Here is a 12,498-nt window from a genome sequence, read left to right as displayed (position 1 = left end):
CACACACCGACGCATGCGCAGTGACATTAGGAATTAATTAGGTAATAGTGATGCAAAGGCTTTGTGTGCTAAACATAGATCTTGGGGGACTATTACACTAATTCCTACGACACTCATAAAAAGGTGTAAATCAGCATGTTATTCAGTTTAATTGCATCAAATTATTATACAACACTTACAAAGTGATTACAAATCTATGGCCATAAGACCATTATGAGTTATCAAGATAGCAGCCTGTTGATCAGTACATTCACCAACGATTTAGCCATAGTTCCAGACATTTTCACACGAAAGAGAAGCCGAGGCACGGGAGAAGACTTGCTAGACCACTTTCTATACGAGCAGAATATTCTTGGAGAAGAGCCGAAAAGACACTGTCCCCTCCCCAACACTCAGTACATTGCACAATCTGATTTCTACTTGCAGCCATCCTTTCAATTTGAAATGCAGCAAGCCATCAAAGAAGTCCCGACTCTCTCCTTTGTGAGCAATGCTGCTGCACCCGAGGCTAGGAAGAGTAACCAGGAGAAGATGCACATGGTCATCCTTGAAGAGCCTGAGCAGGTTAGCTGCAGTGCTGCATGCCATAGCTAATTATTAATTATTGTGATAATTATTGTGATGGATAATAATTATACATTTTATCATAATATTTATATTGACCTCTCCTCTCTCTGCAGTTTTATCGTGCCAGATATGACAGCGAAGGTGTACGTGCTCCTCTGAAGGGGATCAACGAAAACTACCCTGCAGTTGAGCTAAGGGGAGAGGGTATTAAGCATGCTGTGGTCACTGTCAAGCTGGTTCACGAAGATGGCTCTCCTCACACTTGTTGCTCTCTAGATAGCAGCGACGATCGCAAGAAGGCGCTCACAAAGAGAGCTTCTCCTATCAACAACATGATAAAAGCAGAGTAAGTTGACAAATGCTCCTTATTATTGATTGCACTGATTCATTTGATTATTACTCGGCTACAGATTTGAAGACCTGAGAATTCGTCGTGAGAAGAAGAAGGAAGGAAGAAAAAGTGCCTCTAATGTCGACAAGAGTGGCTCTCGTGATGGGAAGTGTGACAAAGTGGCCTACCTTCTTTTCACTGCTAATGTGGACACTAGCTATGGACAGATCAAGTGCTCTGCCATTTCAAGCCCTATCTCACTCAGTAAGTAGACATGATCAGTTCTCAGGGCAACAGGGAACATTTTAGTGGTACACCCTAATCATTTTCACTATGTCACTTGCAGCTGCTGCTCCTGAACCGGCTGAGTTGGACTGGTTAGTACCCACTCGTGGTCACTTTGGGGGGAAAGAAGTGGTCGCCATCAAAGGATCAAAGATGACTTCTCGTGAGTTAAAATAACTGATATGCTATTTTAGTGTCATGCTTCAGCAGCTCTACATTGTGTTACTATGGATTCCCTTTTCTTTCAGCTAAAGTTATATTCCGGATACGAGGAATGGGTGGTGAGCTCATCGAGTTACCAGGCACCGTTGATAAGGAAAAATCTCACCAAAATGTTCTCCTCATTCGCACTCCAATAATCGATCATCTATCGTACGGCCTGGGGCATCAGAGGATCGAGGCAACAGTCGTTGTTATCACTGGTCGCAATCAGATGTGCAGCAACAACCTGGACTTTGAGTTTATCCCAAACGGTGAGAAAATGTTGCTAATAGAATACTAATTAAGTTATTGATGCTGTACAAAATTCTGAATTGAAACAATTCAGCGTGCTGATACTTGTTTTCCTTTCCTATACAGACATTTGCCGTGAGTGCATGCAGGAGACACCCATGACAACTATCCAGACTAATCTCTGCCAGGCATCGAGCTCAACAACCTGTGCTGTTGGTCTGTCCCCCTGTTCTCCACCCTCAGCCAGTCCCCGCATGCAGCGCTCCCCCGGGCCCATCTATTCACCCACCTTCGTGCAGACTGGTTTGTCCTCTCCCCCGTCCACGTCCCCATTCCATGATCAGCTGGATATGGTGCCTCTCACCCCCTCTGTGCACAGCCCTCTCACTATACCCACCAGGGACGCTGGATTACAGCCCACCATCTCTTGTGGGAGCTACGAAACGTACGGACCCTCGGCTCAGGAGATGAACACAAACATCTTGCAAATTGTCGAGCAACTTATGAGTCCAGCTTCCTCCGAACCCAACGCCCCTCCCCCTTATTCGTGCTCAGATGTTGTTCCCCTGTACACTACCGCCCCGTGTGACTCTACCTCCCCCGATGGACCTGCCTTCACAGGTAATACATTATGTCACCTGTACCATATGCCAGTAACGGCACTTTTATTGACAGAAAATGCTGCCTACATTTCAGTTTACAATGTGTTGACTTCTGTATGGTTCTTTTTGTACAGATATGGCAATTCAGATTCAAAAAGCTCTCATGGCCTTACAGGTAGAGGGCCGGATCTCAGCAAATGACTACTTGGTAAGTAGTGTGTGTGTGTGTGTGTGTGTGTGTGTGTGTGTGTGTGTGTGTGTGTGTATGTGTGTGTGTGTGTGTGTGGTGCTATGTATTCTCTTTCTAAGAACTTGCTGAATGTCCACAATTTCATGTTGTTCCCTTCTCTTATTGCAGTTCTATGAGAACGAGTGCAGACAGTACAATGTTGACCTGTTCAAGGCCTTCGATATAGCAAATGGTGACCTCCTCACCTTCCAGCAACAGTTGGCTTCTTTCAAGCCGCCCCTCTCTATCCATTCAACACACCTGTGAAATTTTCTTCACCTTGTGAGGTTTGCTTCTGTGAAACAACCCATTCCAGAACTGATGATTATAGTGCATCCAAACTGTTGATTTGTTTAGTAAATTGTGACCATTCTTAATTATCTTGTCTTACAAGTGTGATGTTTATAGAAATTTTTATGCTATGCATAAAACCTTTTTATCCCATGTAGTGCTAGTTGTTATATGTAATTTTTAATTAATTTATGCACATAACTTTTGTATTTGAGATTTGCATTGTTATCATTTTATGCTATTATTATCGTTGCCTAAGTGTCTGAAAGTCTGCATGTGGCTATGAATAAACCAATTAGTATGATGTAATGATGACAGCACCACGTATGCATTACAGGATGCATACACCTCAGTGAATAGATGCCATGAATAATTATTGCATTCCTAGAATGGCTTTTGTTTATATTGACTACCTTAATCAGATAATGTAGTTGCAATTGGTACTCAACTCTGAGTGGGTGGGTAAGATAAGGTCCTGTCAGATGCTAGGTGACTTAAGTTTAGTAGTAGTAGGGGATAAGGTCCTACTGTCAGTTGCTAGGCGACTCAAGTTTAGTGTAGGGGAAGCTTTGCATAAGGTCCTACTGTCAGTTGCAAGCAATTCGTAATTGCAATAGTGAATGGTGTGGGTTGATACTACAGTGCTAGTTAGACGTAATAGCAATATCACTGTCCTTAGTCTCACACTCCTATTGAAACTACAGTATATGGGGAAACCCTGAGGCAAATTTGTGGGTGACCATCAAACAGTAGTCACAATCCCTTCCCCCTCTTTCCTTTTTGAATGTGTACCAAGTCATAATCTCGGCCCATCCTTGGAGCCCTCGGGTATAAAACCGCTGAAGATAACTTGGAGAATTAACTGAAAAATACGGACTCGCAGTGGATAGACAGAAATTTGGAGAATGAAGAAAGAAGCAAGATACGTTGCAGCTATAGTCTTCATCGCCTCGATCTTTGTGGTATGCAAGGCTCAGTATCGACCGATAGGCTCTTGTGAGGTATATAAATTATTATGCAATTTCAATAATTTGTTAGTGTTTCTGTTCCTTCCCTACAGTCCAGTCAGAGCTGTGTGTATCGCTACTCCTCAACTCAGCGAAGCTTTGACGGTGATGAGCTGCAAGTAGCCACCGTGTCAGCTGTTGTCGTCTCTCAATGTGTATCAGGTACTGTCAGCTAGTGCATGTAGTTAGTCCATTCTCTCATCGTGCACACTGTGTGTGTGGGCATAATTTTATAGCCGGAGTGTATGGAAGGCAGAATGCCCTGCATTACTGCATTAAAGTCAGTGGAGTGAGAGTGGGGGGTGACGTGGTCAAGGATGACAGGTATGTAGTGCACAGATATAAGTATGGCTAGCTACTCTATATTGCATTTGCGTCTAACACTCATATCAATTACATTCAGTACTGATGAAGTTATTGATCCGACTGAAGAAGACATCCTAGACCTCGACCCAAATGATTCTGTTTTTCACGACCCCCCTATCTCCCCAGAAGATAAAATGATGGCTGGTGAATTCTGCTTCACCCAAACAGACGATGGGAAGATTGTTGAGGTCAGCTACCCTGATGGAGAGAGCAGCGAGGCTGTCAACTTTAAGAAAGGCATTGTAGCTGCCTTCCAAACTAACTTCAAAGGAACAGCTGAACAAGAAGAGGAGGACACAACATCTTTACACAAATCAGCTTACAGGTGTGTGTACAGTATATATTCACATGTGTAGATATTATCCCCCCCCCCCTATAGGTATGCTACAAGAGGTACAGAGATCACAGCATATCGCACAGTGCAAAGCTCCAATGTGCATGTCTTAGCTGGGGGTACACCTACAGAAGATGTCCAGATTACTGCAAATGAGCAGATCATCTATGATGGCAAAGTGCTCACTCGATCTCAAGGATCAACCTCTGTTGTGCTTACCGCAGGGTTGGGAGATTTAGACTTGTCCAGGGTTGCAGCACCTGCTGCACGAATCAATCCAACTGGTGTGTTGGCAAAACTGCCCGAGTACGAGCAGGAGGTGCTTGGGAGGGCAAAACGACAGGTGTTCGGAAGAGGGCCCGTTGGACTGCCATTGGAACAGCCAGCGACCTACGATAGTAACACAGACATCAACGATATGAAGGGAGAGGGAGAGTACACATTAGTGAAGATATTCTGCAGAGCAGCAGTGGCTAGAACTACACGTGAAGCTTGGGAGGATGATGACGGACAGACGCTTGTGACTGACACTCTACGAGCTAACATCAATTACAGTCAGTCTACTTGTACAGTTAGCACATATCTAATTAATTTACCACTTAACAAACTTCCTCGTTACTAAATTTCATTACAGCTCTAACTGATCTTCGACTCTTGGAGGCACTTCGACGCCAAATTCCATCTATCTGGGAAGCCTTGGAAACATTGCACAGTGACTCAGAACACAACAGTCTAGGTACATTGTGTTTATGGCTGTCTAATGTTGTTACACTATTCATTGTGGGTTGAACACCCTAACCAAAATAATGTGTTCAGTCCTAACTAATGTGTGGGTGTTCACAATTGAATGCTTCATTGCTCAGCCGATCGTCTCCACCAGCTGGTTGAACTGGAGGGGGAGTACCAGCCACCACCAGGAGTCAAGCCTGCAATCAGGGAGGTTATCACCTTCTTGGAAAAGGTTGATATTATTATCTATATTGCTTGTTGTTGCATTGACAGAAACAGAATGTAGACAGTACACTTAAAGTGATTTGATATTGGCTTCTTAGAACAGACACATCTTCTAATATCTACTTTCCCCTCAGCTGCTGGGATCAGACAAGATAGAAGACATGAAGATGAGGAGCTTCATTTACCCACTTCTTGCTACAGAGGGGCACCTTGACTCTCAAATGGTGAATACAAGCAAATTGCCCTTTGGTTTATAGCATAATGAAGTTTTAATCCTAGATTTTGTATGTGGATTTAAATTACTACTGCTGTTTGTGTTCTGAGTGTTAGATATTTTAATTATAGAATGTTTTGCGAGCATCAAACATTTGCGAACTTTACGATGGTTGATAAATTCACAACAATTTATAATCTGCGAAACCTACTAGTAATTACACATGATCCTTGCCATGCAGAGCGCAATAGTTAGATCGCAAAGGGTAAAATTTTCTGCTGATTTGGCTCATTCGCAAAGGTTTTTCACTCGCAAAATATTAGTAATACGGTATCTGTTTGTTAAGTGGTAGTATGTGCTTAACCGGAAGGTATAGCTATAATAATCCATGTTTTATTCCTTCTAGGCTCTTCTCAAGTCATACTATGACTCTGTCGACCAAGAAGAAAAAAATGGTATCATCACGCACATTGCTTTCACCAGAAACCCTCGTCCCGAGTTTCTTGAGATGGTGAGGAATGCGATTGACTCTTCTCCAACCAGTGTGGATCCTCTATTGCTGGCTTATGGGGCCCTGGCGAGCGATAAAGAGCATGGAATACAAACCTCCGTAGTTAAGGATTTGAGCGATCGACTGGAACGTCTGGAGGCTACCGTTGACTCCAGTAAGAAGATACACCCCCTCATTCATAACATACATGCGTTGGGGAACACTGACAGTAAACTGACGATACAGACGGTGTTGAAGTATTTGAAGAGTAAGGATCTTGATATACAACTGGCATCCATAAACGCTCTCAAGGCCCACTCAGTCGATCAAAGGGTACAGGAACAATTAAAAGATGTCATCCTCTCAGCTCAGTTCCAGGATCAAGTTGAAGCTATTGTGCAAATGTTGATCGAAGGACTGGATAAAGTAAAGGACAAAGACTCACATGATACATACGTCGATGCTCTAGCGTCCATTGGCTTCTTCGAGGACTCTAAACTGCATTCATTAGTGATGGACTACCTTCAGAAACTCGGAACAAAGCGTGCAATGGAATACAATAATGTCCTTCAAAATATCGAGAGACCTGTTGATGAAGATGAGACATACGACATAAGAGATGACGTCAATGACGCTCGCGTGCGTAGAGGATCTGACTGGGATGCTTCTAGCTCTATCTACAACCTCGTTGCTAGCTATTCCTCAAGGAGAAATGATGTCATCAATCATCCTAAACACAAAGCGTACATCTGGGGGAAAAAGTTTGGTATCAGTAAAGTGTATGCACAAGTGGCGGCCGGTGGATTTGCTGGTATCAAGCCAAATGGAAACGGGTATAAATTGTTTGCCAAAGTGATTGCTAAGGGATATGCTTTTGGAAAGACTGCTACTGCTTTGAGAGCTGAGTTCTTACGTCAAAGAACAGGGAACAGCATTTATCAGAAGATCTACGCTAAAGTTGTTGGCAAGACACTCATTAATGAAGCTGGCACCCTACCCTCCGGTTGCAACACCCTCACAAAGAATCTGTACAGTACAACCATCAAGATATTCCGATTTAAGTACAGCATTTTCATCTATGTTGGTACACTTGACTTCTATATTGGCATGACTGCCAAGCTCGGACTAAAAGTGAAAGTGTCAGTGTGCGAGACGTCGGTGAAGGCATGTGCCAGTCTCATTCCTAGTCTCACTCTGAGGGCAGAGGGAGGAGCCAGTGCCACAATACTTGTGAGTGTGTGAAAGTCGCCTGTGCACTTAGTTACATTTCCCCATGCTGTGCACAATTAATATACCATAATTATGTGATAATGCACTGTGTGTTTGTCCTTCTAGCTGGTGGTGAGAGGAGGAGTGGAGGTTGCAGCCAGCTTCACGTACGAGCTAGAGCCTGAGATTTGCATACACTACTGCCGATATGCCACCCAGAAGGTCAAAGCCTGTGTCAACGTATACCACGGCTGGCCCAACAACTATGCTGAGATCTATGCTTACTACCAGCTAAGAAAAATCAAGATCTTTCCAGTATGTAGTAACTATTGGAATTTACTGTATGTAATGTTCTGTTAGCTATTACAAACCATGCAATATACTGAACATTATTCTTTGTTCTACAAACCATGCACTATACTTTATTTGTCCTTGTAGCCCAAGTTTTACTGGGGTTCTAAGAAGCGATGGAGCAAACTCTCAAAGCGTTGGAACCTCCCCAGTTTCAGTCGTCGCAAGATCTGGAGCTCATGTGACTCCACCCCCGTGTGTTCCATACCCACCATCAGACCCCCTCTAGTGTTCACCCTGAGGACCATAAAGACTCCTACCATTCGACCCCCCTTCATTGGATCCCCGGGCATTCGACCTGGATCCCCGGGCATTCCCGGTATTCGTATCCCATCGGCACCCTAAAGGAACCAGTCGTGCATGCAAGACATTCCTTAGAGACTATCAACATAAATTATACTCAGCTATAAATGACTATTACCCAATACCAAGTTTATGTTACTCAATATAGTTGATATAATGGTTCTCATGCTGTTGCTCATGAATTATTTGAAACTAACATGACATCGTGATATTCGACAGCAGTAAGAGTCAATATCATGCACATGGATCTAATCATAAGTTGGTGGCTTCATTTGTGTCGTACGCTACAGGTAGCAAATGACCAATCAGGTTGCATGTGCACGGAAGTACTAATCGTTATGGCAAAACAGAGTTCGAGGCCCATTCCATAATTGCACTTATGTTATAAGTATATGTCCCAATCTCTTGTAGTGGCTCAGAAAATGGATATCTCCTCCCCTCATCCAGGCAGCTGGCTATCTTGTAGACACCTCTCTTTAGTTCACCTGAGAGAGAGAGAGAGAGAGAGGGTCATGCAGATTACCATGCAAACCATGTGGGAGGAAATTAAAGACTCAATTAAGAGACCAGAGGGTAGGGAAGGAAGGACGAGAGAGGTTGGGAGATATTGTTCTTTATAGTCCATGTAATTATATAGTGGCCACCTCGCTATTCCTATGCATAGACGGACCAGTTTTCTGATACATGCGTTTTTGCGCACGATCCATAAACTAAAACCTAGCTTTAGCTGGCCTCTGCAGTCTTTTCAAAGCTTGTAAGATCTAGAAAAGCATTTAGTACAGTTCCAGTTCGCTAAAAGCAGGAGTTGGCTTTTGAAATACATGTGCATGTTGGATGATAATCAAACCTCTCAACTACGAACAACTCTCTGTATAACGGCTAAAACCTTGTTCCAATGGTGTCATTTATAATTGTAGCGGTTCCACTGCTAGAACAAGTTACCTTCTAAAACGGTTAACTTTAGGGCTCAAAATAATGGGCTTCACCTTCGGAACTTGCACTGAAATCTGATGTTCCATCCGGCTTCTTAATTCTATAGCTGTCACACGTGTATTATTAAATGTCTGTATGAAATTGTTGCTCAGCTGTTTATAGACGAAGACTAAGCAGCAAGCGAGTTTGTTGAAGGGGCCGCTTACAGATTGTATGTACGTTTAATTTGACCTATGAGATCAAAGGAATAGCAGTGCCGGTGTAGAAGCGATATGGGGCTCCCCGGCCCTAAAACGCTAGCGATTTGGGGCCCCCCCCACGGCCCTATTTCACTAGCGCTTTGAGGCCCCTCCAGCGATATGGGGCCCCTATAGATCTGCATGGGCAACCACAAAGTGCTGACCATTTGCTCAAGTAAAATTCCCTGCTGACTCTATCCTACAGTGCTGACTCTATAAATCTGACCCATGGGACCAAGCTCTCTTGCTGACATAGTCCAGATTTACTACACACTAGCACCCTCAGGCTCGCTCAATCATGCTAAGTAGAGTCTGAGGTCTCCCACATAGTGCTTACCATTCACAAAGTCATGGTGACCAAGCTCTCTTGCTGACTAGTGTAGTAGAGCTTGGTAACCATGACTTGTAAACACAGTTAGTTGTCAATGAATCAGGTGTATATAAAGACAATGCATGTACAGTTTGGCTAGTATTTTAGTTACTGTATAGTCTACATTGCTCCCACAATTCCGAACTCAGTGAAAATGGACTCCAAAGTGCAAATTGGCTCCTCTAAGTTGCAAATGGAAGCAAGAAACTGAGACGTACCCATATGCTGCCATCACTACTTACCTACAATCAGTCATGTATCCACCAGACGCTGACAAAAAGGAGAAGCGTGGCCTCCGCAAAAGAGCGAAGTATTTCCTGCTGTTTGGGGGCAGTATGTAGGAGGAAATAAGAAGAACACTCCTAGGTTGGGTGGAAGGTGAAGAAGACAGAAGAAAGATCATTGAGAGCATCCATGGGCAAGCTCATCTATAGGAAGAGACAAAACACTTTCTCAGCTAACTCAACGATACTACTGGCCAAACATGTACAAGACAGCATGTGCCTACGTAAGTTCAAATTTACCTTGTTATAGCAGGTGTTTGGTGCATTGAACGGTATTTCTCTTGCAGATTGCTTCATGTGACCACTGCCAGCGCCAAAACCATAAGTTGCATAAAACTAATGCAACACTTCATCCCATTCCTGTTAAAGAAGAAGCCTGGTATCAGGTTGGAATGGATTTAGTGGGTCCTCTGCCTGTAACTCCAGCAGGAAACAAGTTCTTGATGACAATTACAGATTATCTACTACACAAAGTGGGCTGTAGCTGCTGCTCTAAAAGACAAAACTGCATTGTCAGTAGCCAACGTCTTATACTCGGTATAATTATGTGCTGTGCATGCAACGGCCCTTAGTTATAATTATTTACTGTAACGCAGGTATTTTGCACATACGGCTGCCCTACTGTTTTCCTCAGTGACCAAGGAAGAGAATTTGTCAATAAAGTTACTGAGGCACTCTTTAAAAGAACAAACACACAGCATAGAATCACTTCCGCCTATCATCCTCAAGTAAGAAGCATGCATGCACATAATTATAATAAATTATGGCATATAGATATACTTTCACACCACCCCAGAAAGGAAGTTCAAACTTATTTAAAGGAGTAAACGTTTTACTTTTACCTAGTGCAAAAAGGAGTGAATACATACAACTATTATAATTATGGTATAATTATTATGGCTAATCATTGAATTTTCAGACTAATGGCCTCACGGAGCGATTTAATCAGACAATCTGTCGTTCTCTCAGCAAGTTAGTGAATGAAGCACACAATGATTGGGATACAAAGCTAGAAACTATTCTGTTTGCATACCGAGTGTCGAAACACCGATCAACCGGCTATTCGCCATGCATTCTTCATGATGTTTCGTCGTGAAGCTCGGCTGCCTATAGATTGAAGCAGATGTAGAGCAAAACGAAACAGACACTGTTGTGACCAGTGAAGATATAGATACAGAGACAATTGCAGATGCTTTTATTGAGAAAATGCTCAAGAGGCAAGAAGATATAAAGAGCATAGCTGGTGAAAACATAAAAAAATCTCAAAAAAAGCAAAAGGAGTGCTATGATAAACGGCATTCACCGGAGGTATATAATTATACAGCCTTATATATTTATACAGGCTGCATGCAAGTATATACACTTGCACATTCATGTGTGCGAATGCTAGATGTACGAAGCATATATGAGCTGGGTTTGTTTCAAACTGTGCAGTTTGATTAAATACATTTTATATTTAGGAACTGCAACTTGGAATCAAGGTTTTGGTTGAGAACACCCAACAAAAGGAGAGGAAAGGTGGAAAGCTCGAAAACAAGTATAGTGGACCATACATTATTAAGACCTCAGATGGAAAGGGTGTCTATACCCTTAAGGACTTGGATGGGAAGGTGTTAAAAAAGAAATGTAATATCAAACGTCTCAAGGTAAATATGAATGTATATAGCTAATCCTATAACTATATATATATACCATAATTGTGATAAATAACACATGCATAATACAGGTTTATATAGATCCTTCTTCATTGGTTGAACAAAAAGGTATTTATTTAGCTACCAGCACAGGCGGCAATTTGATACTGCACATATATACATGCATGTATAGCCTGCATGCGCATGAGATTCGATCCCTAATGTAGCTCTCAGTGGCCAAACTCCACCGGATAAATCCAATGGCTCTACCCATGCAACCAGAGAAATCCAATGGCCCCACCCCACCAGAAGATCCAAATGGCCCCACCCCACCAGAGAAATCCGATGGTTCCACCCCACCAGAATATCAAAATGGCCCCACCACATTGGATGATCCCAATGTCCCTACTTCACCGGACGGGCTCAATGACCAAATGGAGGATCTCAATGGACCCACACTCCTGGATAATACGCCTGGCCTCTCTTCAGAATACGTTTCCAGTGGGTTTGATGATCCTATTCTGATGGAATGTCTGTTTGATCCAAGCCTTTTGAGACTGTATATACAGAACAGGAGCTTCTACACATCTGTACAGAAGTGAGGAGGATGATGATTTTGATGTAAGTTCACTGCTATATTAAGTGTATTGTATTGTACATTTTTAACACTTGATAGTATATATATAGATTACTGAAAATTCTCCATTGCAGTTATCGTACCTCTTTCAAAACAAGCACGAGTATGGCTTGAGCAAAGATACTGATGTGGCACTGTGGCTAGCTTACAAAGCATACACCCATCAACCAGACTTAGTTGAAGCGTTTGACTTCGTGGTCGTCAATTCACTCCTTCACAATCAGTTTGACGACTTCAAAAAAGCAGAAAACACTGACATCAGCTACTTAGAAATGAACAGCCTGTTACATTTACATCCGTCAACACCCCCAGTCTGGTACTTTCCTGACAAAAAAGTATGGTAAAACATCTAACCTGCACTTGTGGTCAAGTCAATGAACTATGTCAATGGATGTACGATATGAGAAAACAACAC

The 12,498-nt window shown here is 42.8% G+C and overlaps 2 protein-coding genes and 1 long non-coding RNA gene across 3 annotated transcripts; all 3 read left to right on the top strand.

The window, feature by feature from the left end:
• Positions 1 to 131: 131 nt before the first annotated feature.
• LOC135350011 (nuclear factor of activated T-cells, cytoplasmic 2-like) lies at positions 132 to 3,016 on the top strand. Its single transcript, XM_064548692.1, has 8 exons — positions 132 to 564; positions 681 to 913; positions 978 to 1,162; positions 1,245 to 1,346; positions 1,432 to 1,656; positions 1,763 to 2,257; positions 2,373 to 2,446; positions 2,597 to 3,016. The coding sequence occupies exons 1-8, from the start codon at positions 214 to 216 to the stop codon at positions 2,732 to 2,734; spliced, it is 1,803 nt and encodes a 600-aa protein (XP_064404762.1). The 5' UTR covers positions 132 to 213; the 3' UTR covers positions 2,735 to 3,016.
• Positions 3,017 to 3,128: 112 nt separating this feature from the next.
• Positions 3,129 to 8,187, top strand: LOC135350010 (uncharacterized). The gene is made up of 11 exons (XM_064548691.1): positions 3,129 to 3,759; positions 3,819 to 3,927; positions 4,002 to 4,089; positions 4,169 to 4,456; positions 4,511 to 5,019; positions 5,100 to 5,201; positions 5,329 to 5,426; positions 5,554 to 5,643; positions 6,040 to 7,353; positions 7,459 to 7,647; positions 7,771 to 8,187. Exons 1-11 carry the CDS (start codon positions 3,664 to 3,666, stop codon positions 8,026 to 8,028), a joined length of 3,141 nt encoding a protein of 1,046 aa, XP_064404761.1. The 5' UTR covers positions 3,129 to 3,663; the 3' UTR covers positions 8,029 to 8,187.
• Positions 8,188 to 9,899: 1,712 nt separating this feature from the next.
• On the top strand, positions 9,900 to 12,297 carry LOC135350009 (uncharacterized). The gene is made up of 8 exons (XR_010399069.1): positions 9,900 to 10,036; positions 10,100 to 10,349; positions 10,409 to 10,540; positions 10,732 to 11,120; positions 11,273 to 11,458; positions 11,539 to 11,575; positions 11,674 to 12,067; positions 12,158 to 12,297. It is a non-coding gene; the product is annotated as an uncharacterized LOC135350009 (long non-coding RNA).
• The last annotated feature ends 201 nt before the right edge of the window (positions 12,298 to 12,498 follow it).

Source organism: Halichondria panicea, chromosome 16 (assembly GCF_963675165.1).
Source record: "Halichondria panicea chromosome 16, odHalPani1.1, whole genome shotgun sequence".
In the NCBI taxonomy this organism is placed as follows: domain Eukaryota; kingdom Metazoa; phylum Porifera; class Demospongiae; order Suberitida; family Halichondriidae; genus Halichondria; species Halichondria panicea.
The sequence above is the reverse complement of the archived record's forward strand: the minus strand, read 5'-3'. Positions and strand labels throughout refer to the sequence as shown.